Raw genomic sequence first — 24,652 nt, forward strand, 5'->3', positions numbered from 1 at the left:
AATGAATTCAGCTTATGAGTAGACCAAGTACTTTTACATTAAAACTAAATTACTCTAGTAGTTGTAGAAAGAAAGAGTAAAAAGTAATTGGCAGAAATACTAGGCTACTAAATGAACTGTGTGGAGGCAACATCTGATTTAAAGTTATGCAAGAGACAAAACAAATCATTTTCAAGCTAAGAGCAAGAAACCTTTACAGAATGTGGTGCTCCAACAGTGGTGCTAGTTCATATGGGTGTAGTTAGTTCATATGGGTGTAGTTAGTTCATATGGGTGTAGGCCTAGGACAGGGGTGCTCAGACTTTTTCAGTATGTGAGCTACTTTTAAAATGATCGTGTCTGAAAGATCTACCACCTAATACAAAAATGTTAAACATATATTTATTTGTAAATGTTTTATGAATTCTTACATGTACATCATTTTGATGTACCTGCACAACGTCATGAGATAATACTGCACAACACAATTGAACTTCATACATGTTCATAATTACTGCTCTGACTTGCATTGAATGGGATCAGTGAGGGATGCACAGTTCGGGCAGAAGCTTCTGACAGCCAGGAGAAAGACTGCATTTTTCGTTTGAAAGCGATAACAGAGCTAATCATGTTGATTACGGTTTTGTCTTTTTTTTTATAGCCATAAAAATCATGTTAAACGAAGTATCAGAATTTACTGCTTTTTTTCCACGCAACTACTTCTATTTTACACATCCATCCGTATTTTTTTCTTTTACGCATCGAATAAATGACCCCGCAGCCCCCGCGCTCTCATTCGTCTCCTTCAAGGGACAACAGAGGCAGATTACAGTAATGACGGTAAAATATTTAGATAGCCCCGTGTCTCCGCTTTGAGACGCCGTTTGGATTTACATGAGAGCACGACTGGTTGCGGAGTTACGCTGCTGGAAATTCCGCAACCCGCTCTATCTGCGACGATAGGATCCGACGCTATAGCACAAATATTCAAATAGTGTAGTACTGTCGACAAACGCTTGTAATCTTACTCACAGTGAGAAGAGAAATTAGACAAAACTTTAACTCAAGAGTACGTACGTACGTACGTACATACATACTTAAGTGAATACAGTATGCATTTTGTATGAAAAGGAAATCATAAACGCACAAGGACGCACATTTCTTTGTGTAAACTCACTGTAAACATGATCTGTTGTATTCTGTGTAATACCCCATAAGGACTAACGTGAACCTGTAAAGTCACAAACCTCACGTGTTTTTCTCACAGAAGTCTCTTAGTCGGAGTCAGGAGGCGGTCCGTAGAAGTCTGGGTGAAGTCTGGGTCCCAAAGTTATGTCTTGTCCGAAGAAATCGTCTCAAATCGTTCTCAAACGCAGATTTTTGGCGCAGCCGAGGTTTGCAAAGTTTGCATAGATACGAGAATGTTTGAAACACGTGCTTGGCAACAACAACAGCGCGCACGTACGCGCTGACGTCAGTACGCGCGCATCTTTGCGTCTTCTATACCAGCCTGTAAAATATGATCTATAGCGATTTAGCATCTTTTTTTTTTCTTTTTTTTTTTTTAATTAAACTAAGATTACCTTTAAATATCGTAGGATTACTGTCGCTGCTAATTGCTGCTAGCCTGTCTGACCACTTTCATCCACACTACTGCTCTTTAGGCCTGGGTGACAGTGGCGCAGATACATGCCCCAGAATGGAATAAATATGATCAGGATAATAAATAAACATAAATCAGGACTAATAGTACCATAGAGTGAGTGGATCAGAGGATTAGTGCTGTGACTCATGGGTCACGGTCCTCTCCCAAAGTGAGCCACGTGCGTTCATCCGCTGAGAGCTAACAGTATATGTAGCCATGGTAACAGTATATGTATAGAAGCCATTCTGCTGTGCGCTGAGAATGCATTAGCCCAAAAATGAACTCAACTTATTTTACATTAAAACTAAATTACTCAAGCTGTTGTAAAAATGCATAATTAAATAAATAATTACTCAAGTAAATACAGTATTATGATCTTCTGTATTTGAATACTGAGCACTACCAGCCTCTGTGGCCTGTACACACAGTCTACACGCTAAAGGTAGTTAGCTGATAGCATTGTGTTGTTGTTGTGATTGCTAAAGTGTATATTTATTTCAAACCTCATGTTGTGAAATAAATACACTTTCATTTATTTTGCAATGTTGCCAGTCTTGTAATTTACTTGCATTTTAAAACAAGTATTGAGGATCGTTTTAATGCCACTACTTACATATGTACCAAAACTATTCATATTATGATGAATTGAAACCAAAAAGTTAAACAAATATAGCCATATACTGCAAAAATTATTTGTTCTGATCGTTAGTGGTGTGTTATGATAAAAATAAAAACATATGTTCAAATGGGCTGTTATTAAATCGAAATTTCAATCTACATGCTATTAGTTTGGTATTATAAACCTGAATAAAACCGTCTCTATGGGGTCTTATTCTATGTAAAAGCAGCTAACCCTGTAGTCCAGACCTCTACAAACATGTTCTGAAATGTTCCTGTGTTTCAGATGCCCTCCCTGTGTCTCCACTGGGTCTTATTCATGTCCATGTTTGTTTTATAGAAAGTGGCTCCAGACGGTCAGCCAACCAGTTCGGTGCATCCAGCTAGATTTTCTCCAGATGACAAGTTTTCCAGACACAGGGTCACGCTAAAGAAAAGATTTGGACTTCTCCTTACTCAGCAACCCAAACCTGCTCTGTGAGAGGAAAAGTAGAGGAAGAATGGAAGTAAGATGGAGAAGATATGGAGATGGGAGAAAAAAGACTGGAACATCAATTTACTGTGACTCTTGAAAATGACCATATCAGGAGTTGGCAAGGAGCTGTCAAAATGAAATGAGGATTTATTTCATTTTAAAGAGGGAGTATTATGCAAATTATTTTTATTGCTGCCATGTTATATGTTTTCTCATTAAAATCATGTGGTTAATTGTAAGATTCTGGTTTAACCAGATTCTCTCCAATGCTCAGCCTATAAGCCTACGTCATCCATGCTCCCACGACAATTCTCCATAAATACACAGAAGCATGATACAATACACTACGCGACAAACCCGTCATGATGTGCAGTAGTTGCATTAGCGGGATGCACGCTGATTGTGTTGTGATAGCGTTCTGAATGGGGAGTGGCAAAGGGAGAGGAGACTCAGCCTCAAAAAATGAAAGTGAAACTTAGTAAATGTGTTAATACATTGTTTTCCGGGAATACAGCATTTTCAAAACAATAAAATGTAACACAGTGATCTAAATGTTATAATCTCTAGTCGGCATTCGAATGAGTAACTGGCTGTTACTGTTACACATGCACTCAAATTCTAATTAGTTATAGCAGTATTAAAATGATATGTACTGATGTATTCAGTTTATGTAGTGCTTTTTTGAACACTCAAAGATGCTATACAGTGCAGTTTTCATTCACTCCATACTCTGTGGTGATAAGCTACTATTCTACAGCTGCCCTGAAACTCTTGTGAGACTCATTCAGATTTCTGAGTGGATAATCTTCTTGAGAACCAAAACACCAAATTATAACAGGTAAATAGACTACCATGTCCACTTGTTTTCTATTTAAGAATAACTCTACATTAGAATTGTTATCAGTAAAAGCTATATTTGATTTGAAACTCATCTGGGTGCACAGTTTTGTCATGTTTATAGAATTTAAAATCATAATATGCTTTTTCATTAAGTTGCATGAAAAAGCAGTGACCTGCTGTATTGGTGTAAGTTTTAATTTAGGTATTAGGAACTGTAGAGCACCTGCAGCCAGACTCTACATTAAAGAACTGTAGAGTCTGGCTGCAGGTGCTGGGGTTTAGGTTGTGACCATTCAGATCAGAGACAGTTTTTTTCAGGTTTAAACCAACTGGACTGAAGCACCTCAAGTCAGGCTCATTCTGCTTTCTGATTTTATAATTGTCTTGAACCAAAACACCAAATTATAGCATGATTTTATAATTGTCTTGAACCAAAACACCAAATTATAGCATAAAGAACTTAGCCACCATGTGTAGTATTTTTGTAATTGAGACGAAATCAGCATTATAATTGTTATCAGTCACTATATTTGATTTGAACATGTTTACCTTTTATCTTGTGACAATCTAAAATCAAAATCTTACACAGTTCCTTTAAGACTAGTTGAATTGGTCAAATGGATCGTAGTCCTCTGGTGGTGTCAGAATGGACTTCAGAAACTCGGATATCACGGGTGGGACAACCTCTTGGACAACCTCTTGGACAACCTCTTGGATCACTTCAGGTGCAGGGGGGAGATCTGGCAGAGCAGGGGGCTCTATGGGCACCAGGGGGAGGGGGAGGGGAAGGGGCAGTGGGGGCTTCTCTGCAAAAAACTTCATCACTTTTGGTAGCACCAATATAGCTACCAGTGCCACACCTGCTACTCCAGTCATAACTGCAGCATATTTGGCATAAGGCGGGCATCTTGTTGCTTGGTCTATGTATCTATCGAGGAGAGAGTTTTTGGCCTGCTCTCTGCTCTCCTCCAGGCTCAAGCCGCTGTCAGTGTGAATGCGGCTCTGCTCTGTCTGAATATCATGCTCTACTTGTTCCAAAGCATCATTGCTTAAATACTTCTGGTTTTCATCAACCATTTTCTCCACAGTATTCAGGATCGCTTCCACCTAGGGGTGTCAAGATGATTACGTTAATTAGTAGTCATGATTATTCAGGTCACAATACAATCATAAAAACAAAATTCAGAAACAAAATAATATGGAAGTAATTTCCATTTAATTTAAACTTCAAAAAAGTATCATTAATTTGCCTGGCAAATCCAGAATAATATCTCTCTGTATTTTTTCTACAGATTGATATCAGTCTGATCCCCTCGTCCTCCGTTGCGTCTCAAGCCCGGTCGTCCAATCAGATCTGTTATTTTCAGTGATACATGTGAAATGAAAGGAACTCATTGGTCATCTATTATTTACAAATGAAATCAAATTTATCTAATCTCAGATTAACAGGGTTTAGTGCTTCACTCATTGATTCTGCAGAAACCTGTGATGTTACTTCAAAATATTATTTCTCAAGTAGAAAGTACAAAGTAGTGGTCCAATAAATTACTCAAGTAAGTATTTGAAAAAAAGTAAAAGTACTACTCAATTAAGAGTGACTTAAAAGAGGAACTGTCGGAACATAACATCTGATATAATTATAATTATATCATTTGGAGTTAAACTTATTTGAAGGAAAACTAAAAAAATAACTAAACAATGCACAAAATCTGTTATTTTCAAAGGACAGACACAAAAATGTGAAAAAATAAATCATCTGAAGGAGCGCTGTTCAAATAATTTAATATTGTCAAGATAAAGCTTTTGTCACTTGTAGATTCAATTCACAGTCGGAAGAGGAACCAACATGTTTACTCAAGTAAGAGTACTGTTACTTCAACAAAATTATTACTTAAGCAGCAGTGAAAGTACTCTGAAAAGTACAATTACAAAAGTTACTCAATTAAATGTAACTGAGTAAATGTAATTGAGAACTACCCACCACTGCACAGAACAGACAAAAGTCATAATCATTAAGCCCTAAATCTTACCTGAAACTCATTGCTCCGCTGTGAGTCTTCCTTTTGCTGATCTTTGGTCCAGTACTTGTTGTCGACCACGTGACAGCGCCCCCCGCAGGCCTGCACCAGCTTGGCCAGCTCAGTGTTCTCCTCCACAAACTCCAAGATGTCTGTGTTCTCCGGGAGCTGGTCTCCATGAGTGAAAATTACAATGGTGAATCGGAACATCTGTTATGAGAAAAGCATTGATTAGGATGAGGAGGTGGTGTCACACTGAGCGGACAAAATATTGTTTAGTGTGAAGTAAATATGTGCAACTCCACTGCATAATACACCAAGAAAATCTGTGTGCAAAGATGTCAAATTCAGATCTTAATGGTGTTATGGCTATGGTGGCAAAGGTCGTGAACTTTATAGTGAAGTGGTCAGCGCTGACCCATTGTGAAGAGATTGCTCTGAAAACAGAAGGTACAGGCCCGTGTTTTCTTTCTTTACTAAACCCGACTGCCCTAATGTTGTGATTTTGATTTCTCACTATTTGGATGGACACAGTGGACTTTGAAATGCAGCTGATAGTGAGGTGCGTAAACCACTTGAAAGCACAGATGTGTGTCTGTGCATCGTCCCTCCTCTGTATTTGGCTCCACAATCATGAAAAAAACTCTCCCATTCACGGCCATCTAACGATAGAGCACTATGAGGCATGTGTCTGCAAAATGTTTTTAGGTCAGATTTATACCCGATACTTGACTGGCGGCACACTCAGAAGCTTAAACTTTTTCAGTTCGTATTTCATGGTAAAAGTTTGCCGACCCCTGATATAATCTTTTCAGAGCAAGATGGAGGAGGTGGAGGCGAAGTTGATGGACCCAAAACTGGAGGATTTAAAAGACGAGATCGAAGCTGTGAAGAATAAAACTGAACAGAACCGAGAACAGGCTGAAGAGGCAAACAAGGAGGCGGAGTCTGCTCTGAACAATGCACTCGACGCTATACCGGTAAAAGAAATTCACTGTCATCTAGCCTGTTATCAGAACCTGCAGTTAGGAATTAATTCATGTACTATACAGTTATTTCATCCCCATACTGCCTGGAGTTTGCATGTTCTTCCTTCACCGTGTTGTTCCATGGTGGCAATTTTCCTGTTTATTTCCTCTCAGGGTCTGAAAGACGTCCTAGATAAATTTGACCTGTTGAAAAATAAAAAATCAAACCAAACGCAGGACAGTGAAGCAACCAAACGACTGGAGGAGCTGAAGAAAGAGGCGGAGGCACTAAAGAAGGAGGTGGAGGACAAACTGCAGCAGATAGAAGGTACTGACTCTAAGCCTGGCACATATAGTTTAGGTCTGTGATAAAAGGGAACGTTTATTACAATTGTTGCTACATTTCTCAGATGTTACAAGGAACTAAATGACATAAGTTGGACAAAATTGGATCTTTCCTGTAACTTTACCTTGCAAGTCAATGCCATATTGTGGAATTTTAAGTAATAACATCAAGAGGACCCATAGGTCTGAAGATGTATAATCCTGCAAAACTGAAGTAATTATGAACTGAACTAAAGCATTGGTATAAAGTTGATTCTTCAAACTGGTTTGTTGCTGTGTTTCAGATTTGGAGAAGTGGATCGAGGAGCTGAACAAAAGTGGGCAGGACAAAGCAGCAGAAGTGGTTGAGCTTTTGAAACAGGCAGATTCTCTCAGAGAGGACATCAGCCGCAAAGCCGAGGGCTACGTCAAGTGCACATGAAACTTTTAAACATCTGTGTTCAGTCTGCAGTTTTGCACAGGAAGTCTGTGATCCCATAAAATTTATATTGTGGTTTACAATGAACAAGCATGATGTCTTCAATAGACACGTGCAGTAACACTAAAGTGTCACTAGAGGGCAGTACAGGAAATAAAGTCACAGAACCAAGGCCTCACTTTACTTTTTATTTTACTTTTTTACAAACTCAGTATTTGTACTCAAGTAATTTACAAATGTCCGTTTGACATTTTTAGAAGATACTCTTCATATATTTACTTTTGTGTATTTTTATAGAATATTTTAAAGATTCTAAAGTAATTGTTTCTTCCTCATTTATTTTAACAAATGAGGGAGAAACAAATCAAAATGAGTCAAGATCATAAACTGGAGCTACATAATGTTGGTGCTAACATAACTCATTATTATTAGATATACCTAAAATTCCTGTTAGCTTTTTTTTAATTTACGATATTTTTTCAGTATTTTGCAAAGTGTAATTGCGCTTCTGTTGTTCTAATTTGTTCATTAGAGCAAACCAGAGAAAATTTCAAGACTAGACCAGGACCAAACAAGGTCTAAACTTGAACAACAAATGTTTGTTTTGTTTGCCTAAAATGGAATAATCCTAAATAAATGTAGACCAAATGAAGATAAAACGACAAGCACAAAATCAGGACTAAAACCACATGTCGCAGCCACTTTCCCTCCAGTTCAACATGAGACAGACCTGGAATGAAAACTACAAGAGGACTAAGATGTGTTTATCTTTATTTATACAGGGAGAGCTTACTGAGAGCAGCCAGACACTCCTTTTCATGGACGCCTTGTTCCAAAAACACAGAAAAATACAAACAAATATGTACATGAGCCCATTTAAAACATTAAAAACAGGAGCAGATGTGAGTATAAATGTTTGTCACCACATTATTAAAGTGTATTTGTAATATAAGTGTATTACGTTTCAGTATCAATGATGAAAAAGCAGGTGACATATTCAGGAAGTTTATCGACGTAGTCCCTTATAAATACATTTTATACTGTGTTGATCTCTTCTCTTCATAGAGTGTAGAGTGTTATGGAACGAAGGGCTAAGTGAAAGAGTGAATCTAAAGGTTTCAAAGTAGAGCTCTGCATGTATATTATGTCTCCATAACCCAGTACATAAAGAAAGGTTGCTTGAACAATTAGTAAAGTGGGACAAAACCCTGTACTGGAATGTGCAAAATATACAATAATACACTAATACAGCTCTTTCCAACCTGTATCTAACACTGTCCTTAAGTGGGGGTCCTGTATCTCTTCCCGGCTGCCTCCCCTCTTTGACTCACTCCTCTTCCTTTGTAGCTCCAGGTGAGGGGCTGCAGTGGCTGAGTTACCCTGGGGGAGGTGTGTGTCAGAGGGCAGAGGAATGCCTTTGTCTGGGGTAAGCCTTAAGGCCAAGGTGGAGGGGTCTGGATGTCTTCAATTCAGGTTCCAACAAAGTGTTGATGTGGGGTTGATGTAGTTTAGACCTGGTTTAGTGCTGATTTTAGATCACTTTGAGATAGTCCTAGTTCAGCCTAAGTTTATCTGAGGGCGGTTTCAAATTTGCAGTAGGATTAATCAAATTATTTTGGCTCTAGTCTTAATTTAAAGAGGACATATTGTGTAAAAGTTGTGTAAGAGCTTTTAACCATGTTCAAACAGTGTTCACTCATCACTAAACTGAGTTGTGTTTGTATGTTTGAGTAATCCTTTATTGTCCTTCACATGTGGTGTTAGATGATCTGTAGACCAGTGGTGGAATATAACAAAGTAAAAGTAGTAAAGTACTATGCTTAAGTACAAATTTCAGGTATCTTTATTTTACATATGTCAATTTTATACTGGATCCTTTTCTCCATTACATTTGAGAGGAGTATCTGTACTTTCTACTCCACTACACTTTTGAGCTGGACAGAAAAGTAAAAGTATTTTTCGTCATTGTCTCAGACCTGCTGAAAAGTCTGAGGATTTATTTTTAACATGTTCATAGTTTGAGCAGACAAAAATATAATCAAAACAGGTATAAATAATATGAATAATACAGCAATAATACAAATCTTAGCCTTATAAGACCTCAAAATGTGTGCAAAATACTTGAACTTTTTACTCTTTTTTTTTTTTTTTAACATTTTTAAACAAGTACTTTAGTTCTTTTAAGTTGATTTTTTCATCTGATATTTTTACATGCTCCAGTATCTGTAATTTTACTTAAGTAACAAAACTGAGTGCTTCTTCCCCCACCTCTGTAGACTGTACCTTCATGGAGGAGGGGGACTTGTCTTTAATTCAAGTTTCTTTGTAAATATTGAGTGTTTTCTGTCCTGGACCCTCATTCCAGAGGAGTGTATAGGATGTTGTGTCTGTGCCTGTCCTTTTCTCTTTTATGTTTCATGTCTCTTATGATGTTGGCTGTGTGCTCCTCTGCCCTCCCTCATGTGTGTCTTTGCAGAGGGTCGGCACTATGCCAAAAGAAAGAGTTATATGTTTCACCTTGTATTGATCTTTCACAATTTGCATTACTTTTTTTTTTCTTTTAAAAAACAAATGAATGTTTTAATAGTGTGGTTAATGACAGACTTAGACTAAATAAATCTCAGAATTCCCATTAGACTTTTCGATCTCAGCAGCTCCAAGTTGATAACTGAAGATTTGAAATGGATTTATCACAATGCAGCTATGACCATGCAGCCATATATGTGCTGGAACATTCCTCATTATGGCATGAAACCATAAACCTGATGTTAAACTTCTGAATTTACCTTAAAAGACCTTTAGTTATTCATTGATCACTGCCTGAAACACAGTTAATGAGAAACTGATAGAGATTTTGGACAAGGGAGTAAAGAGTTTGCAGTTTGACATGAAGAGAAAGAAAGATGAGTGAAGTCAGGTGGAGGGGCACAGAGGAATTTCAAAATAAAAGCTCAGTATACATAGAGCTGCAAAAACAGGGACGTGCCAACACTTCTCCTAGGGATCACTAACAGGATTAAAACAAACCATTTCACCTTCATCTTTTACTATTTCTCCATCAAAAACAGTTGAAACTTCTAAGCTAACCCCAATTACCCACTTTGAGCACACCAGATACTACCAAGTAAACTTAACTGCACCAAGTTATTGGTGTATAAATTAATGTATTTAAAAATGCAATGCAATTAGTAGGTAAGATAAAAAGTATTCTTGTAGTAACAGTACTGACTAAGACAAAATATATAACATGTACAGTATTCAAATACAGCTGTTTTTATTGTTTAGTGGAGATATATAAGTTTAATGCCATACTCTGGATATTTCTAGGCATAGTAGGAATATCTCCATGGAGACAGATGATAGAAGTTGCACAGTAGACTTTTAATTCTATGATCAAATAGAAAAAATTAGGGCTACAATAATCATTTCAGAGATGATGCTTTTATTCTGAAGGGCCGCCTTTTGTTTTGAAGGGGCGGGGTCTGGCTGGTCCCGGGGCTTTTCTTTAGGGGTCTTCACAGGTTTGTGTGGCGGGGGCTCAGAGCTGTTCAGGCGGACACTGGAGCAGGCTCGGACCCGGGAACAGGAGCCCATCTGCGGATTAGTTTAAAGCGGTTTCCCCCAAAAGCAGAGGAAACATGGAGCATCTGAGACTCACCCTGCTGCTCGGTGAGTGCATTTTACAGCAATTCATCACGTCAATGAACTTTAACAAACTATTTAAGATGCAAAGACTGCACATGCATGAAGTGAAAGGATGGAAAGTGAAAAAAAAAAAAAATTTGTTTATTGTGAAATCCGCTAAACAAAACCACACAAATGACTTAAATCAAGATTATGATGAAAATTTGAGGTGTAGAGTTTTTCAGAATTTGCACAAAAATATATAGGCTTGTAATATTATAAAAATGCATGTGAACCTTTCCTAGTAGTAGATACACAAATGCAAAGTTCAATGAGTTAAGACTAAAATGGCATCAACATTGACCCTGAAGTTTGACAATTGGCTAAAAACTTACCAATTATTTTAGTGCAAGGAGCCCTATTTTCTACATTGTGAAAATCCACCTTATATCACAAATAATACAAGGCAGAACAAGCCATGGAACAATGTGAGTTCTGCAGTTAGTCCAGGAGGAAACTGGACTTGCACCAGTTCTTATCTCTTTGTAGTGTGAAAAATTCCCACTGAACAAAACAGCTACTTCCACACTTTGGGAAAAAGGAGATAAAAGTGAACATTGTGAAAATATTTGTGGAGTGAGTATTTTTGGTGATTTGAGTGAAAATTTTGGGATAACAATTCAATGCACAATATTTTTCAAATCAAAATTTGTCCTGGTGAATTGTTTTTAGAAAGTGTGGAAGGTGGTTGAAAGGTCCTATATTACACAAAACAGACCTAGAGTTGTGTTTTGTTTCAGTCACACATGTTTGAGTATCTCTTTATTAGTCTGTCTACATCTCCAAAACTCAAAAAAGTGGTAGTTTTCAAGTTAACTCCTTAGTTAGCTCCTTTTATCTTTAGTTCAGCAGAGATTAGAAATTCCAAGGCTGAAATTATCCAAATGATTCTAGTGAAGGTTCATGGAGTTTAAAAACACTGTGGAGCACTTCTTGTATTACCACATGACATCACAAGGTGGAACAGAGTGTTTTTTGTTTGAGAGAAGAATTCACCCTAAATATGCAGGGTTTGTGTGTTAAACATGTGTGAATGAATGAGGAAACAACATTATAAAAATGTACTGAGATGAGAATAAGGCAGTGCATCAGTACAGCGCTAAAACCTGCCTTTCAAAAACATATTGTAAAATGAATGGAACTTTTAGAAGATTACGCTCCAAGATTGGGCTCTTTTTCTACCATCGTATATACTATGGCTGAAAGGTTAATCGCAACCAAATTGGAATTTGAATAGATGCAATTATCAAAACGCAAAGGCTGCAATTTTTGAAGTAGCATAATTTCCTCCACAAATAAAATCACTGTCTTACTCTGCATAAAAACTGCTGACCCTGTAATTTACATCTGTACTAACATGTTCTGAAATGTGATCCTTGTATTAGTTTGTCTTGTCATATTTGAGTCTTTTAGTCAAATCTACACAAGTTTAAGATGGGAACTCTGAACAGAATCTTTTTATTAAAATATAAATCACAAATCTAATCACAATTGCATAGATATTTTTCCCACATCGTTCAACTCGGCTATGTACTTTTATCTCCAAACCTTTTTTAGCGTCTACAAAATGGATCAAAAGTACCGAATTTCAAAGTACTTGTGTCGTCCAGAAGTGAAATCTGATCTGGAGTCAGCTCTCAGAACATGAACGCTCAGGGTTTAATTAAATCAGGCCAGTCTCTGCAGGATTTCAACACCTCAACATTAAAACCTCTGTATACATGACCATGGGGGGTCTCAACATGGGGGTAGGGTCCAGAAGTGTGATGTTATCCATTAATCTCCTTTTTGGTCTCCTGTTTCCTGGCAACTCTGACCTCTGCATCCTTCTACTTATACTTGTCCCTCCTCTGTACATGTCCAAACCATGTCTCAATCTGAAATATTACTTGTATGTATGCTAGTACAAGTAGATTTTTTTACTTCCAAGATTATCCATTGTAATTTTGTAATGTGTGTAGTGACATATTTTACTTTGTGGTTTGGAACCAGACCACAGAACACATCAGACTGCTGCTAATTTGTAACATGTGCCTCTCAAACATCTCCTTTCAAATGTCCTTGTAACATTTAGTACAGTGGCTCTCAATCTTTTCACATCAACTACCACCAACGAAAAGATTTGGCTTACTGAGCACCACAAGATTTAAATCATGTACAAGGCCGGGCTGTCCCAGGTCTAATCTAGGGCTAAACCAGGTCTAAAAGTGGATTTTGAAGAGCTCAGTCCTTGTTATCTTAGCCTGTGTGCTCAGAGGTATAATACTCCCTACAACGGAAGCATAGACAGACTAGACTGGGCTGTACTAGACTAGAATGAACAGCACTATCACAATATCTTGAGGGTTCATGTCTCCCGGTGCTGGGTCCTGTACTGATGGTAAATAAACTTCTCTTGCGTCATGGCTCTTCTCTTCAACTCTCGGGCTACTACAGTTTTCTACAAGACTGGACTACATCATTTCCACTGCAGCTGTAAACATGAAATTATCCAAAGTAGGATATAAAAGGGATAAACTGAACTCTAAACCAGGCAAACTCAGACTGGAAACAAGTCAAAGTACCACCTGAAGGAGCTTGCAGACCACAGTTTGAGAAACGCTGATTTAGGACAAATGGTATAACTTTTTTGGCTCAGATTGACAAACTTTAGAGCGTCACTTGTTGTTTCTGCAGAAATCTGCCCTGTCTCTCAGTCTTTTTGGCTTATTATTATACATGATAAAAGTGGATATTTTTGCTTTTCCTTATTTGGATATTTCCTGCAACCTTTCAAATTGCCTTTTCTATTGTCTGATAATGATAATAACTGATAATTATCATAATCAACTTCTTGCTCAGTATATTTTGGGCCTCAGTATGTATTGTGAGTACTTTTTCTTTGCAAAAGTGGAGAAATTTGGGGTATTTTAGGTTTGTTTTGTCCCTTTTATGGCTTATATTGATACATTCTGCTACAACAACAACAACAGACTTTATTTATAAAGCGCTTTTCATAGAAAAAAATGTAACACAAAGAGCTTTACAGTGCATTAAAAACAGTCCTACCCACCAAACCCACCCAACCACCCCACAGCTGAACAACCCAACCTCAACACATCAATAAACATAACCAGACAACCCCCTGCCCCAACACACACTCCCACCCACCACCCCAACACATGTAAAAATACCTGTGGTTTCATTAAAATATGTTTAATGCAATAGGCTGGATAAAGATGAACCAGATGAGAGAGCGCCACCAGAGGAACCATCTGCACCAGGAGCAGGGTCACCCACAGCCACAGGACACCAGCCCAGGGCCCAGAGAAGAGATGAGGTCAGGACCAAACCTCCAGGGCCCACGAGCCAGGGCCCAGCAGCCACAGCCAACCACAGCTCCCGGTGCAGAGGCCTCCTGCTGTTTATTTGTTGCAGCTCATGTCTTTTAATGAAACAGTCTATTTAAAATGCTTTATTAGGATTATCTTGCATTATTTATGTCTTAATTAGTGGCATAAAGTAGTTTCAATATTATCGTTTATTGCAGTATTTCTCTATAGCAGTATATCCTGAGTCAAAATGTGTTATCGCTGCAGTTCTACTTGCAGCTCAATTGGCGACTACACAGTATTTCATTTTGATTCATTAAGCATGTTGTGATGATTTCAGGTTATCTTCTTTCTGAACCCATTTTGAAAGTGTTTAAGCCTGTCCAAACCTCTCCTCTCCTTGACCCTGGTTGACCCCTGTGTGACGCCTGTTTGACCCCTGCACCTTTCTTCAGCCCTGCAGGTGTTCGTGAGGGCGCAGTTGGATTCGGGACAGTCCCAAATCGAGATCCTGGCCCCGGAGCTGAGTGATGTGTGCACAGAGGGAAGCTGTTACCCAGCAACAGGGGACCTTCTGTTTTAATGTGTTGTATAGTAACATCTCTGTGATGTTTTCAGCCAGGGCACTATGGTTTGGCAAATGGTATGAGATGCGCTCCTTGTGACTGTGACGTGGGCGGAGCACACAGCACCATGTATGTAAAACTATTTGACTTGTTTTTCAGTCACGACACCATTTTAGGGCAAACGTTTTTAATGCACAAAATCGAAAATTAACATTAACCACAGTTGGGTCTAACAAAAATCTTAAAGGCCTCATATTATAAAACTTAAGTATTGTAAACTGTCCTACAGAACTGTTTTTAAAATTATTCCTCTAATTCTAATTAATTTGTAGAAGTTTCATGATGACTAGGACCAGTGAAGGCATTTTTTTATAAACTTAATTATATTACATTTTTATTATCTGACTCATAATACTGCAGTTAAGATGTCCAAAGAAGTTTTTCAGGCCAGGATAATGCATGTAACGGACTTGATAAATAACAATAATACAATAATAATAATACATATGAACTGTCCCTTCTCACAATCTTCATTACCTTAACATTGATCCCTGTGACCTCTTCACTCAGGTGTGACAGTGACAGTGGGCAGTGCCAGTGTCTCCCAAACATGAACGGGCGCCGCTGCGCAGACCCACGACTCGGGTACTTCCTGCCGCAGCTCGACTACTTCCTGTATGAGGCCGAACTCGCAGCTCCCTTGGAAACTAGACCCTATCCTCCACCCTCTCCGGTCCCGGTCCCAGTCCCGGTCCCTCCTTCCCCTATAGTGTGTACACAGGGTTAAAGCGTACAATATAAATAATATAGTAATTGTTAAACCCATTTAATTTCATTCATCTTTTACAACATCAAACTGCAAGCACGACGCTCCTCAGCCTGGAACGACTTAAAACTCTTCTTTATGTCCTCCAATAGATCTACAGTAGAACAGAGGGAAACGCATGGTTTCAAGTGATGATTTATATTTTTATTTGTATTAGTGACCTGCCAATAAAATGCACATGGCAATTTGAACTACAGTTCCCAAAATGCTAGTAAAATAAGTAAATGTAACCTAGATAAAATAAATGTAAATGCAAGTTTGCATTTACTAAAATAAGTAAATGCAACCTAGATCAAATAAATGTAAATGCAAGTTTGCATTTACTAAGATAAGTAAATGCAACCTAGTGCTGACACAGCCCTTACCCCACCGCTGAGTGTAGAAAACAAACCCTGCAGACAGAGAGAAAAGACACAACTTTTCCCAACAAAGAAACACGAGGACACATGCTGAGAGCTTCTGAACAGGTGAGAGGGACAGTCAATGTGAATAGGCTACTGTCTTCCAGTACAAGGGAAATAAATTAATTATAAAACTAATAAAATACTACAAGATTTGAGAAATGCTGATTCAATAGATTTTCTGTCACTCTTTCAAATGATTTTCTCAGATGATTTTTTTCATCCATTGCTTAAAGGGTTAAGAAGAAGTTGAAAAGTAGCAAGACAGCGCCCTCTTCAGGTGTTATTCCAAACTGTAATTTACTATGAAAATATTTGGTCTTAAAATCACGTTAACTATTTTTCCTTTTCACATAAGTTTAATAAAATAATGCTGCTTTTAGGTAAACAGTCTTCCAAGAAAAATAAAGTTAAAAAAGCTTACAGCACCTGGTATTCCCAGGCGGTCTCCCATCCAAGTACTAACCAGGCCCGACCCTGCTTAGCTTCCGAGATCAAAGGAGATCGGGCGTGTTCAGAGTGGTATGGCCGTAAGCAAGGGATTCACTGGTGGGGATTCTTTTTATATCTACTCTTGACACTATGAAATTTACATTTTAAACCAAAAGAAAATCAAATGTGAGAGTGACTGTTTGGAGACACACTTTGTGGTTTTGCCAGTTGTTATCTACAGCACAGTTCAGCCCTTTTACTTTATTCTGTTCTATTTGTTATTAAAGTAAAGGTATACTTTATTGAACCTCATGGGGAAATGCATGCTCTGCATTCGATCCAGGGATTTTGCTTATTGTGGATGTCTAAAGCTGCATGTACTTCTCTTCATAGACTTGAATATAAATATAAAAACAGTGTCACATTCATGTTCTCTCGCTTACGGCCATACCACTCTGAACACGCCCGATCTCGTCTGATCTCGGAAGCTAAGCAGGGTCGGGCCTGGTTAGTACTTGGATGGGAGACCGCCTGGGAATACCAGGTGCTGTAAGCTTTTGTCTTTGCTTTCTTTTTTAAACTCTTATCTAAAGTTATTATTATTGTTCTGAGTGAAAACAAGCACAATAGCCTGACTACATGACTGTCATGTTCTTTTGTACAAATTACTGTTACTACTGCACTCCTGCAATATGACCAGAAGAGGGAGCTGTTCTGATTTGTTTCTACATTTTAAAACTCTCTTGGGCTTACTGGGTTCATGTGTTTTGTTGGTTATGTTTTTTGGTTCATAATTTAACTCCATCAGATATAAAAGAACTATGGAAGCCCGTTTCCGCCATGAAAAAAAAAATAAAAGCCCCACAGAAAGTCGAAATTACGAGTTTTAAACTCGTAATTAGGAGTTTAAAACTCGTAATTATGAGTTTAAAACTCGTAATTATGAGTTTAAAACTCGTAATTACGAGTTTAAAACTCGTAATTAGGACTTTTAAAACTACTAATTATGAGTTTAAAACTCGTAATTATGAGTTTAAAACTCGTAATTATGAGTTTTAAAACTACTAATTATGAGTTTAAAACTCGTAATTAGAACTTTTAAAGTCTTAATTGAGCTTGTAGCACACTGCAACTGAGTGTACAGAGCAGAGGAGACAGGAGGAGGACTGTTATGTTTATCACCTACATACTTTTAAAAAATGAATAAATTAAGCTCCAGTAAAGTTTCTGGCGTCTTGAACAAATCAGTGGGCCCTGAGTGCTGTTCTGACCACTCATGAGCTGTGCTCTGTGTCTGTGAGCGCTCGTTTTCCTGGTCTGAGCAGAGTGCCAGCTGGTCACAACCCCGCTGGTTTATTGAGGAAATTATTAAAATACCAAATTCATTTAATCAAAATTGATAAGGTTCACTTTTTGTAAATGTTACATTCCCAAAATTACGAGTTATAAACTCATAATTCATACTTTTAAAAGTCCTAATTACGAGTTTTAAACTCATAATTAGTAGTTTTAAAAGTCCTAATTACGAGTTTTAAACTCGTAATTACGAGTTTTAAACTCATAATTACGAGTTTTAAACTCATAATTACGAGTTTTAAACTCATAATTACGAGTTTTAAAACTCCTAATTACGAGTTTAAAACTCGTAATTTCGACTTTCTGTGGAGCTTTTATTTTTTTTTTCATGGCGGAAACGGGCTTCCATAAAGAACAGATTGTTACATGGTTGAAAGTAAAGAAAAAATGAAAGAAAATCAAAATAACCATGTGTACCTAAAGAATGTCACTGCTGCAGTTACTATTTAGCCCCTATAACTCACTTTAAGCCACAAGCTGCACAATATGTCACAATCAAATCAAAAATTCAGTTTGATTTGGTCAAAGAACAATATATCATGTTTTAGTTCATCAGTTCATATTTCAGTCTTGTCTCAAATGTTAATGCTCTTGTAGTTGATCACAATGTGCAGTTATTCCTAGACAATAAGAAGACATTATGGTCTGCACAACATCTTCATGAGTTCAAGTGCATTCCATAGGTCTGCGCCCCCTGGTGGGCACGTGTCATTTACTTTAGCATTAGGAAATCAAGATACCACTTTGATGTAGTGCTGCACGGCTAGAAAATACTTCACAATAATACGATGAAAAGAACTGGCACAGTGCATAGAAGGTAAACAGCGCCCTCTACTGGTATTAAAGAGGTTTAGCCACAGATCAAGTTCAACCTGCCCAAATACCGAATCGTTAAACTGCAATATCCCACTTTATGTACAACTTATCAGTGTTCTCTGGTTTATAGACTATGAATGTAAAAATTATATTGTCACCTCTGTCTCTGTTATTACGTTTTCACAAGGTATATTTTGTTAAAGTTATGAAATAGCTACAATTGGGGGAAAAAATCACCTCGAACGTTATATTTGCCTATTGGTATTCAAATGGAAAGATTAATTCCTTACTTCATTCAATCTAAACAGAAATGAATGGCTGCAACGACGACACCTTGGCTCTTCTTCTATTAAATAATAAATAATTCAAAATAGCGTATGTACATAATGTACGTGCAAAGACAGAGGTGGAAGTTCGGTCCATGGTGTAGCCTATAAACCAGAGAACACTGATAAATTGTACATAAAGTGGGATATTGCAGTTTAATGATTCGGTATTTGGGCAGGTTTAATTTGATTCGTGGCTAAACCTCTTTAATACCAGTAGAGGGCGCTGTTTACCTTCGATGCACTGTGCCAGTTCTTTTCATATTATCAGAACAGCTCCCTCTTCTGGTCATGTTGCAGGAGTGCGGTAGTAACAGTAATTTGTACAAAAGCACATGACAGTCATGTAGTCAGGCTATTGTGTTTGTTTTCACTCAAAACAACAATAATAACTTTAGATAAGAGTTTAAAAAAGAAAGGACAGACAAAAGCTTACAGCACCTGGTATTCCCAGGCGGTCTCCCATCCAAGTACTAACCAGGCCCGACCCTGCTTAGCTTCCGAGATCAGACGAGATCGGGCGTGTTCAGAGTGGTATGGCCGTAAGCGAGGAAACATGAATGTGACACTGTTTTTATATCTATATTCAAGTCTATGAAGAGAAGTACATGCAGCTTTAGACATCCACAATAAGCAAAATCCCTGGATCGAATGCAGAGGATGCATTTCCCCATGAGGTTCAATAAAGTATACCTTTACTTTAATAACAAATAGAACAGAATAAAGTAAAAGGGCTGAACTGTGCTGTAGATAACAACTGAGAAATGGAAAAAAACACAAAGTGTGTCTCCAAACAGTCACTCTCACATTTGAGCATTTGATTTTCTTTTGGTTTAAAACGTAAATTTCAGTGTCAAGAGTAGATATAAAAAGAATCTCCACCAGTGAGCCCCTCGCTTACGGCCATACCACTCTGAACACGCCCGATCTCGTCTGATCTCGGAAGCTAAGCAGGGTCGGGCCTGGTTAGTACTTGGATGGGAGACCGCCTGGGAATACCAGGTGCTGTAAGCTTTTGTCTTTGCTTTCTTTTTTAAACTCTTATCTAAAGTTATTATTATTGTTCTGAGTGAAAACAAACACAATAGCCTGACTACATGACTGTCATGTTCTTTTGTACAAATTACTGTTACTACTGCACTCCTGCAATATGACCAGAAGAGGGAGCTGTTCTGATTTGTTTCTACATTTTAAAACTCTCTTGGGCTTACTGGGTTCATGTGTTTTGTTGGTTATGTTTTTTGGTTCATAATTTAACTCCATCAGATATAAAAGAACTATGGAAGCCCGTTTCCGCCATGAAAAAAAAAATAAAAGCCCCACAGAAAGTCGAAATTACGAGTTTTAAACTCGTAATTATGAGTTTAAAACTCGTAATTATGAGTTTAAAACTCGTAATTATGAGTTTAAAACTCGTAATTACGAGTTTAAAACTCGTAATTAGGACTTTTAAAACTACTAATTATGAGTTTAAAACTCGTAATTATGAGTTTAAAACTCGTAATTATGAGTTTTAAAACTACTAATTATGAGTTTAAAACTCGTAATTAGAACTTTTAAAGTCTTAATTGAGCTTGTAGCACACTGCAACTGAGTGTACAGAGCAGAGGAGACAGGAGGAGGACTGTTATGTTTATCACCTACATACTTTTAAAAAATGAATAAATTAAGCTCCAGTAAAGTTTCTGGCGTCTTGAACAAATCAGTGGGCCCTGAGTGCTGTTCTGACCACTCATGAGCTGTGCTCTGTGTCTGTGAGCGCTCGTTTTCCTGGTCTGAGCAGAGTGCCAGCTGGTCACAACCCCGCTGGTTTATTGAGGAAATTATTAAAATACCAAATTCATTTAATCAAAATTGATAAGGTTCACTTTTTGTAAATGTTACATTCCCAAAATTACGAGTTATAAACTCATAATTCATACTTTTAAAAGTCCTAATTACGAGTTTTAAACTCATAATTAGTAGTTTTAAAAGTCCTAATTACGAGTTTTAAACTCGTAATTACGAGTTTTAAACTCATAATTACGAGTTTTAAACTCATAATTACGAGTTTTAAACTCATAATTACGAGTTTTAAAACTCCTAATTACGAGTTTAAAACTCGTAATTTCGACTTTCTGTGGAGCTTTTATTTTTTTTTTCATGGCGGAAACGGGCTTCCATAAAGAACAGATTGTTACATGGTTGAAAGTAAAGAAAAAATGAAAGAAAATCAAAATAACCATGTGTACCTAAAGAATGTCACTGCTGCAGTTACTATTTAGCCCCTATAACTCACTTTAAGCCACAAGCTGCACAATATGTCACAATCAAATCAAAAATTCAGTTTGATTTGGTCAAAGAACAATATATCATGTTTTAGTTCATCAGTTCATATTTCAGTCTTGTCTCAAATGTTAATGCTCTTGTAGTTGATCACAATGTGCAGTTATTCCTAGACAATAAGAAGACATTATGGTCTGCACAACATCTTCATGAGTTCAAGTGCATTCCATAGGTCTGCGCCCCCTGGTGGGCACGTGTCATTTACTTTAGCATTAGGAAATCAAGATACCACTTTGATGTAGTGCTGCACGGCTAGAAAATACTTCACAATAATACGATGAAAAGAACTGGCACAGTGCATAGAAGGTAAACAGCGCCCTCTACTGGTATTAAAGAGGTTTAGCCACAGATCAAATTCAACCTGCCCAAATACCGAATCGTTAAACTGCAATATCCCACTTTATGTACAACTTATCAGTGTTCTCTGGTTTATAGACTATGAATGTAAAAATTATATTGTCACCTCTGTCTCTGTTATTACGTTTTCACAAGGTATATTTTGTTAAAGTTATGAAATAGCTACAATTGGGGGAAAAAATCACCTCGAACGTTATATTTGCCTATTGGTATTCAAATGGAAAGATTAATTCCTTACTTCATTCAATCTAAACAGAAATGAATGGCTGCAACGACGACACCTTGGCTCTTCTTCTATTAAATAATAAATAATTCAAAATAGCGTATGTACATAATGTACGTGCAAAGACAGAGGTGGAAGTTCGGTCCATGGTGTAGCCTATAAACCAGAGAACACTGATAAATTGTACATAAAGTGGGATATTGCAGTTTAATGATTCGGTATTTGGGCAGGTTTAATTTGATTCGTGGCTAAACCTCTTTAATACCAGTAGAGGGCGCTGTTTACCTTCGATGCACTGTGCCAGTTCTTTTCATATTATCAGAACAGCTCCCTCTTCTGGTCATGTTGCAGGAGTGCGGTAGTAACAGTAATTTGTACAAAAGCACATGACAGTCATGTAGTCAGGCTATTGTGTTTGTTTTCACTCAAAACAACAATAATAACTTTAGATAAGAGTTTAAAAAAGAAAGGACAGACAAAAGCTTACAGCACCTGGTATTCCCAGGCGGTCTCCCATCCAAGTACTAACCAGGCCCGACCCTGCTTAGCTTCCGAGATCAGACGAGATCGGGCGTGTTCAGAGTGGTATGGCCGTAAGCGAGGGAACATGAATGTGACACTGTTTTTATATCTATATTCAAGTCTATGAAGAGAAGTACATGCAGCTTTAGACATCCACAATAAGCAAAATCCCTGGATCGAATGCAGAGGATGCATTTCCCCATGAGGTTCAATAAAGTATACCTTTACTTTAATAACAAATAGAACAGAATAAAGTAAAAGGGCTGAACTGTGCTGTAGATAACAACTGAGAAATGGAAAAAACACAAAGTGTGTCTCCAAACAGTCACTCTCACATTTGAGCATTTGATTTTCTTTTGGTTTAAAACGTAAATTTCAGTGTCAAGAGTAGATATAAAAAGAATCTCCACCAGTGAGCCCCTCGCTTACGGCCATACCACTCTGAACACGCCCGATCTCGTCTGATCTCGGAAGCTAAGCAGGGTCGGGCCTGGTTAGTACTTGGATGGGAGACCGCCTGGGAATACCAGGTGCTGTAAGCTTTTGTCTTTGCTTTCTTTTTTAAACTCTTATCTAAAGTTATTATTATTGTTCTGAGTGAAAACAAACACAATAGCCTGACTACATGACTGTCATGTTCTTTTGTACAAATTACTGTTACTACTGCACTCCTGCAATATGACCAGAAGAGGGAGCTGTTCTGATTTGTTTCTACATTTTAAAACTCTCTTGGGCTTACTGGGTTCATGTGTTTTGTTGGTTATGTTTTTTGGTTCATAATTTAACTCCATCAGATATAAAAGAACAGATTGTTACATGGTTGAAAGTAAAGAAAAAAATGAAAGAAAGTCAAAATAACCATGTGTACCTAAAGAATGTCACTGCTGCAGTTACTATTTAGCCCCTATAACTCACTTTAAGCCACAAGCTGCACAATATGTCACAATCAAATCAAAAATTCAGTTTGATTTGGTCAAAGAACAATATATCATGTTTTAGTTCATCAGTTCATATTTCAGTCTTGTCTCAAATGTTAATGCTCTTGTAGTTGATCACAATGTGCAGTTATTCCTAGACAATAAGAAGACATTATGGTCTGCACAACATCTTCATGAGTTCAAGTGCATTCCATAGGTCTGCGCCCCCTGGTGGGCACGTGTCATTTACTTTAGCATTAGGAAATCAAGATACCACTTTGATGTAGTGCTGCACGGCTAGAAAATACTTCACAATAATACGATGAAAAGAACTGGCACAGTGCATAGAAGGTAAACAGCGCCCTCTACTGGTATTAAAGAGGTTTAGCCACAGATCAAATTCAACCTGCCCAAATACCGAATCGTTAAACTGCAATATCCCACTTTATGTACAACTTATCAGTGTTCTCTGGTTTATAGACTATGAATGTAAAAATTATATTGTCACCTCTGTCTCTGTTATTACGTTTTCACAAGGTATATTTAGTTAAAGTTATGAAATAGCTACAATTGGGGGAAAAAAATCACCTCGAACGTTATATTTGCCTATTGGTATTCAAATGGAAAGATTAATTCCTTACTTCATTCAATCTAAACAGAAATGAATGGCTGCAACGACGACACCTTGGCTCTTCTTCTATTAAATAATAAATAATTCAAAATAGCGTATGTACATAATGTACGTGCAAAGACAGAGGTGGAAGTTCGGTCCATGGTGTAGCCTATAAACCAGAGAACACTGATAAATTGTACATAAAGTGGGATATTGCAGTTTAATGATTCGGTATTTGGGCAGGTTTAATTTGATTCGTGGCTAAACCTCTTTAATACCAGTAGAGGGCGCTGTTTACCTTCGATGCACTGTGCCAGTTCTTTTCATATTATCAGAACAGCTCCCTCTTCTGGTCATGTTGCAGGAGTGCGGTAGTAACAGTAATTTGTACAAAAGCACATGACAGTCATGTAGTCAGGCTATTGTGTTTGTTTTCACTCAAAACAACAATAATAACTTTAGATAAGAGTTTAAAAAAGAAAGGACAGACAAAAGCTTACAGCACCTGGTATTCCCAGGCGGTCTCCCATCCAAGTACTAACCAGGCCCGACCCTGCTTAGCTTCCGAGATCAGACGAGATCGGGCGTGTTCAGAGTGGTATGGCCGTAAGCGAGGGAACATGAATGTGACACTGTTTTTATATCTATATTCAAGTCTATGAAGAGAAGTA

General features: G+C 37.7%; 1 protein-coding gene and 7 non-coding genes across 8 annotated transcripts; 4 read left to right on the top strand and 4 right to left on the bottom strand.

Moving 5' to 3' along the window:
* Positions 1 to 6,394: 6,394 nt before the first annotated feature.
* On the top strand, positions 6,395 to 7,309 carry LOC117393514 (laminin subunit beta-4-like). The gene is made up of 3 exons (XM_033991603.2): positions 6,395 to 6,555; positions 6,718 to 6,871; positions 7,173 to 7,309. Exons 1-3 carry the CDS (start codon positions 6,397 to 6,399, stop codon positions 7,307 to 7,309), a joined length of 450 nt encoding a protein of 149 aa, XP_033847494.1. The 5' UTR covers positions 6,395 to 6,396.
* Positions 7,310 to 16,511: 9,202 nt separating this feature from the next.
* Positions 16,512 to 16,630, bottom strand: LOC117393517 (5S ribosomal RNA). The gene has a single exon (XR_004543214.1). It is a non-coding gene; the product is annotated as a 5S ribosomal RNA (ribosomal RNA).
* Positions 16,631 to 16,963: 333 nt separating this feature from the next.
* LOC117393515 (5S ribosomal RNA) lies at positions 16,964 to 17,082 on the top strand. Its single transcript, XR_004543212.1, has one exon. It is a non-coding gene; the product is annotated as a 5S ribosomal RNA (ribosomal RNA).
* Positions 17,083 to 19,453: 2,371 nt separating this feature from the next.
* LOC117393518 (5S ribosomal RNA) lies at positions 19,454 to 19,572 on the bottom strand. The gene has a single exon (XR_004543215.1). It is a non-coding gene; the product is annotated as a 5S ribosomal RNA (ribosomal RNA).
* Positions 19,573 to 19,919: 347 nt separating this feature from the next.
* On the top strand, positions 19,920 to 20,038 carry LOC117393519 (5S ribosomal RNA). The gene has a single exon (XR_004543216.1). It is a non-coding gene; the product is annotated as a 5S ribosomal RNA (ribosomal RNA).
* Positions 20,039 to 22,409: 2,371 nt separating this feature from the next.
* Positions 22,410 to 22,528, bottom strand: LOC117393520 (5S ribosomal RNA). The gene has a single exon (XR_004543217.1). It is a non-coding gene; the product is annotated as a 5S ribosomal RNA (ribosomal RNA).
* Positions 22,529 to 22,874: 346 nt separating this feature from the next.
* Positions 22,875 to 22,993, top strand: LOC117393521 (5S ribosomal RNA). Its single transcript, XR_004543218.1, has one exon. It is a non-coding gene; the product is annotated as a 5S ribosomal RNA (ribosomal RNA).
* A 1,481-nt stretch (positions 22,994 to 24,474) lies between these two features.
* On the bottom strand, positions 24,475 to 24,593 carry LOC117393516 (5S ribosomal RNA). The gene has a single exon (XR_004543213.1). It is a non-coding gene; the product is annotated as a 5S ribosomal RNA (ribosomal RNA).
* Between the last annotated feature and the right edge of the window lie 59 nt (positions 24,594 to 24,652).

This window comes from Periophthalmus magnuspinnatus, unplaced genomic scaffold (assembly GCF_009829125.3).
Source record: "Periophthalmus magnuspinnatus isolate fPerMag1 unplaced genomic scaffold, fPerMag1.2.pri scaffold_195_arrow_ctg1, whole genome shotgun sequence".
NCBI classification, from domain to species: Eukaryota; Metazoa; Chordata; class Actinopteri; order Gobiiformes; family Gobiidae; genus Periophthalmus; species Periophthalmus magnuspinnatus.